This window comes from Zonotrichia leucophrys, unplaced genomic scaffold (assembly GCF_028769735.1).
Source record: "Zonotrichia leucophrys gambelii isolate GWCS_2022_RI unplaced genomic scaffold, RI_Zleu_2.0 Scaffold_223_81955, whole genome shotgun sequence".
Taxonomy (NCBI): domain Eukaryota; kingdom Metazoa; phylum Chordata; class Aves; order Passeriformes; family Passerellidae; genus Zonotrichia; species Zonotrichia leucophrys.
The window spans coordinates 32012-37430 of NW_026992428.1; the positions used below are offsets into that span (position 1 = coordinate 32012).

Here is a 5419-nt window from a genome sequence, read left to right on the forward strand (position 1 = left end):
CGGAGCTGTGGGGGCCTTACCCTGGCAACGCTCGGTCCCGACACATCGCGACAGTGGCTTCGGGCACGCTGCCACAGTCGGTTCGGACACCCTGTGACCGTCCCGGCACTCGCAGCACGATGGCAGCTGGGCCCTTCCCGGTGCACCCGGACCACCATTGAGGTCCCTCCTTTCTGCAGACCCCCCCGCAGGGTCTCTGCTCCCCCCTGTCCCGGGGTCTCCCCTCCGCCATTTCGCTCCCTCCACGCTCGGGGCTCCCCAGTGGGGTCCCGGTCTCTCCATCCCGGCCCCTCCCACCCGCTGCCCCCCGGCCCCTTCCGGCCGTGCCCCCCGACAGCCCCGGGGCCGGCACCGGCAGAGGCTGCCGAGCTCCTGCAGGATGAGACGTTCCTGGGGCAGCGCCGGCTGAGCGGGGCCCGGCTCCCTCAGGCCGTCCTTGCCCGCAGCACTCGGGCTCCAGCAGCCCCGGGCAGCTCCTTCGGGATGTGCCAACTGCTCCTGGAGCACTGCCCTTTGTTGGGAACGAGCCCAGGAGCACCTGAATCATCCCCAAGGCCTGGGCCAGGACGTCCTTTGAGGCTGCGCCTGAGCCCTGAGGGGTTTGGGAGCCCTATGGGTGTCACTGCTCTGTCCTAAAATCTGAGTGGAGCAGGAATGGCAAGTGGTGCCCCACATGTCCCTGCCCCGTGGGCCTCACCTGAGCACCCTGCGGAATTCGCAGCGCTCCTGCTCCACCTGCATGGCCAGGTGCTGTTCCTGTGGGTCTCCTCATCCAGCCGCTCCCGCCTCAGCCACAGAATCGCAAAATGCCTGGGAGAGGCAGTGGAGCTCTCTGTTTGTGCACAGGGATGCTTTAGGAGCATGGTTAAATTACAGGAATCCTGTCCCTAATTACAACAACTCTGTAAGGGTCTGCAGCTCCCAGAGTAGAACAGGGGCATTGATCTACACAGATCCAAGTTTGCCCCATTTTGTTGTCCCAAGGCACTGCTCCCAGCCTTGGCAGTCCCTGTGCTCTAGCTGCAACTTCAGAGCCCTTGGGGCTGTGGCTCTGCTCTACTCCTCCTCACTGTGGGGATACTGTGTGGGGATCAGCAGTGGCCAAGGAAGAGCAGGAACTGCAAACATGCTCTGGAGGCCCCGGACAAGCTCTGGCAGAGTCAGCACTGAGCACCAGCTTTCCTCAGGTGCTCAGTGCTGACAATCCCAAGGTAAATCAACATTGACAGAGCTGCTGTACCAGGGCTGGAAAAGGAAAAAGGAGTGAAAGGCTGAGGGTTTGCAGGAATTGTGGCACAAATCCACCAGAGGTGCTTCTGTGGACTCGATACCTTCCTGGTGTCAGGCACTGCCTTCCTTCCATTCGGGATCATGGAGAGCAGTCATGGGTGTTACGCAGGGCATGTGCCTGGCCCTGGGACATGGCTACATTGCCAGTGGGCACTGGGATCCAACCTGCTGCCTTGGCGGCTTCTGCCCGCTGCCGGTGGTGGTGCCGGGACCGATTGGTGCCCGTGAGTTTGCAAAAGGAGCGATTTCCCCTCCTCCCTCCCGTCCGAGGCCGCCATGGCCCCTGAGGGGATGGAGCTGGACCAGGGCGCCCCCTGCTGGCCGGGAGTGCTCCCTGCAGCGCCCCCTGCTGGCCGTGGTTATAACTGCCACAAAAACCAACAGCGCTGAGCGGGAGGGAAAGTTCAGGGTTTGTGTTGTTTGTTCTGTTCTGGTTTATAAATTTCCCAGTAAAGAGCTGTTATTTCTTCTCCTGCACTTTTGCCTGAAAGCCAAATCATTTTCAAATTTAAAGATTTTAGACATGGGTCTCCTTTCCATTCCGAGAACACTCCCACTCTCCTTGGCAAATATTTCTCATTTAAATGAGTTGCCAACTCCTGGGTTCCAGAGTGGATGGGACAGACACCCCAAGAGCAGACATGGTCAAGGACTTGGCTGCCTCATACTCTGGCTTTTAAGCAGTTAGGCACCAAGGCCCTCTCCCAGCTAGCACTTCGGTCACCTGGCCCTCAGACTGGCTTTGGCAGAGCTCACACTGTCCCCATGTGCCACGGCTGACACAATATGACAGATGGAGCCCATCTCACTCAAAAGCAAGGCTGACCCATCCCTGCAACACTGTCCCACAGACTGTCCACCTGACACAATGATGACAGATGGAGCCCTATCTCACAAAAGCAAGCTACCATCCTGCACACACAACTGTCCAAATGCCTCCAAATGAACTTTCCTCTCTCTGACACCTCACCCTGCACCATGGCCTGATCCCGACTGCCTTGGAAAAGGGGGAGGCTCTGGAACCCCCAAACGGCCTTTGTGAGAGCATCGTGTGGGGAAAAGTTCAGAGGAGGGGTAAGGGACAGGGGACAAGAGAATCAAGAGCCTCCTGATGGCAGCTCTGGCCATCAGAGCAAAGAAAGTCCAGGGCCCTGCCAGCTCCGCTGGTGGAGGAAACGTGCTTGGGGAAGTGTTCAGGGTTTGTTCCTTTTCAGTTGGCTTTGCCTGGAAATCGTTCTGCGTGTGACCATTTGGACGCTGAACCTTGTTCCGGTTTGTGTTGGTTTTATTTTCTCTCATTACTGTTGCAGGAAATTGTTCTTCTCTTAGCCTTTTGGCACCTTTGTGCCCCCACTGGGAGGGAGAGGGACAGTTTTTAGTGGCAGCACACTCATGAGTGGGTGCCCATGGGTGGGGACCCCCAGTGCCCCCCAGTTTCCCCCAGTGTCACAGCACATTCCTCTAGATGTCACCGGGTTCCTGTGGTTGCCCCTGGGGTCCCCGCAGCTCCACGTAGGTCACCTGGGAATCCTGGAGGGTAGTGGCACAGGGGGACCATGCGAGAGACACATGCTGTGGGATCTGGGTGAGGTGACACTCGTGGGTGACGTGTCCCTCTGTGTGTGTCCCCCCCGTACTCACCCCCTGCCCTCTTGGTGACCACCACGTGGGTGACAGCACCTCCCCCTCCTCTGGGGGGGCCGGGGGATCCAAGGGGGCCCTGCGGGAATAAAGGGGATGTGTGGGAGAGGGGATGGGAGGGCTTGGAGGCTGCGGTAAAAGGGGAGAGTGTGGTTTGAGCCCCCCACTCACCTTTCCTGCTGCTTCCTGGCAGCTGCAAAGGAAAGAGGGATGGGGTGACTGCAGGGTCCCAGAGCCCTGAACCCGCTCAGGATTCCTGAACCCCCACAGGACCCTCAATTTCTCTCAGGACCCCTAAGTATCCCTGAAGGCCCCCAGAATCCATGAACCTCCCCAGTGTCCCTTACCAACTCAGCCTCAGGAACTCAAAGCCCAGCAGGACAGAAACCCTCCCCCGACATCCCCAGAGCTCCTGAAAGAACACCCAACATCCCTCCAGGACTCTCCAGCACCTCCCCAAACCCGACAGGACCCCCAGACAAGGTCACACTTCTGGGGCTGTGGGTGCTGCCCTATTGCTCCCCAAGTCTGGGGGCCTCTACAGCTCCCTGGGACCCCTGTGCCCCCAATTGTCACCCACCCACACTGTGCCATCGGTGCCAGGCCACAATGACACCCATGAGCAGGAGCAGGAACAAAAGGGCTCCACCGATCCCTGCGGCCCCTGCAAGAAACAGAGGGGGACACATCAGGGTTGCCCATCACTCCAGGGGTCCTGCACTCCCTTGCGAACCTGAGGGACCCCACCTGTTTCCCTGTGAGTCCATTTATCTTGTGGTGTCACTTCCAGGACACCGGGGGTGATGGTGACATTGTCCACAGGCACTGCAGGGACAGAGACAGGGCTGAGGCCACAGGCACGGGCTGGCAGCCGGTGAGGGGGCATGGGGATGGGCAGGGATTGGTGTGGTGGGGGATGTTTAGGATGGTGTCACGCCACGGAAGGGTGAGGGGACATGTAGAGTGATGGAAGGACCCAAGAAATGTGTCTGGGGGACATGGAGGTGCCCAGGGCAGGGGTCCCTAGCAGGATGTGGGAGTTCCCTGTGCCCATCCCCACACTCACTGCGCACCGTGACACGGAGCCGAGCGCTGCTCTTCCGCACCGCCCCCACTTGGAGCGCACCTGGCAGCTGTAATTACCCGAGTGGGAGACCCCCACGGTGGGCACCAGCAGCTGCGGGGACCCCTGCGGGCCCCCCACCACCTGCCTTTCCTGGTAGAACACGTGCAGGAGGGGGGCTCGGGGCCACAGGGGCTGGGGGTGCTTAGGCAGCTGAGAGTCAGGAGGGACCCCATGGTGGGTTCAGGGGTCCCTCCAGCACAGGCACCAGGTAGAGCTCAGGGTAGGAGAGGGGAGGTGAGGACTGTGACTCTGAGCCTGCTGTGAAGGGTCATTGGGGGTGTCAGGAGACTGGAGTTCCAGCCATGGGAGTGCTCACCATGCACTGTCACTGCCACTGCTGCTGACCGTGACTGCCAGGACCCCACCAAGCCCCCGCAGCTGTAGTGGCCACTGTGGTGCAACTGCAGGGGGAACAGGGGCAGCTCGGTCCCATTGATGAACCCCCTCACTTCCTTCTCGTCTTGGTAAAATCGCACCCTGGTGACTGTGTGGTTCCAATGGCCGCACCGACAGCGCAGTGTCATCGTGTCCCCCTCCAGCAGCACCCCTGTTGGCACCTGCAGCACCAGATCATCTGTGGGACAGGAGGGTCCCCTCTCATCAAGGGGCTCAAGACAGGTCCGAGGTAGTCCCTGTGACCCTGAGAACATCTGGGTGCACTGGGATGTCCCTGTGTGCAGGGCACAGGCTCTTGCCACACAAGGGTGTGATGCCACCTAAGGAGTGGAGTCCACTCTGACTTGTCAGGGGTCACCCTGATCATTTAACATCCCCACTCACCATCTGAGACCATTACAGGGGGGCTGAGCCCAGTGCCGGGTCTGTGACACATGTAGGTGCCTCTCTCGGTGACAGTGAAGTTATCAGGTCCCTCCTGCCACCAGAGCTGCCCATCCTTGTACCAGGTGGTGGCACCGGTGGTCCCCAAGCCCTGGCAGGTCAGTGTCACCCGGTCCCACAGCACCGCCGGCCTCCAGGGAGGATCCACCAGGAGCTGGGTGGTCTGGGCACCTGTGGGTGACAGAGGAGACCAGCCTGCCAGGGCCAGTGTGGGGCTGGGGACAGCAGGGTGGGGCCATGGCATCCCCCGAGGACTCACCAGCGAGGCCGAGCGTCTGGGCTGGAAAGGAGAAGGGAGAAGGGTGGGTGGGGGTGGGTGGGTGGGGGTGGCCCTGCAGGGGTAGCAGCACCTGGAGTACAGGGTGTGGGGGATGTCCCAAAACTGTCCCCATGGGGACAGCAGTTCTTGTTAGAAAATGTGTCTGGGTGGCCACAAAAGAATTGGATGGTCAGGGGACATGTCTGTGTCACAGCCACCCATGCACCACATCCCTCTGGCACAGACACCTTGGGAACAGGGAC

General features: G+C 60.4%; 1 protein-coding gene across 1 annotated transcript; it reads right to left on the bottom strand.

Annotated features, from left to right (window-relative positions):
• Nucleotides 1-2557: 2557 nt before the first annotated feature.
• On the bottom strand, nucleotides 2558-5166 carry LOC135461221 (low affinity immunoglobulin gamma Fc region receptor III-like). Its single transcript, XM_064738227.1, has 7 exons — nucleotides 4838-5166; nucleotides 4374-4631; nucleotides 3679-3756; nucleotides 3512-3595; nucleotides 3103-3124; nucleotides 2932-3010; nucleotides 2558-2820 (listed from the first exon to the last, which is right to left on the bottom strand). Exons 1-7 carry the CDS (start codon nucleotides 5139-5141, stop codon nucleotides 2752-2754), a joined length of 894 nt encoding a protein of 297 aa, XP_064594297.1. The 5' UTR covers nucleotides 5142-5166; the 3' UTR covers nucleotides 2558-2751.
• Nucleotides 5167-5419: the final 253 nt, after the last annotated feature.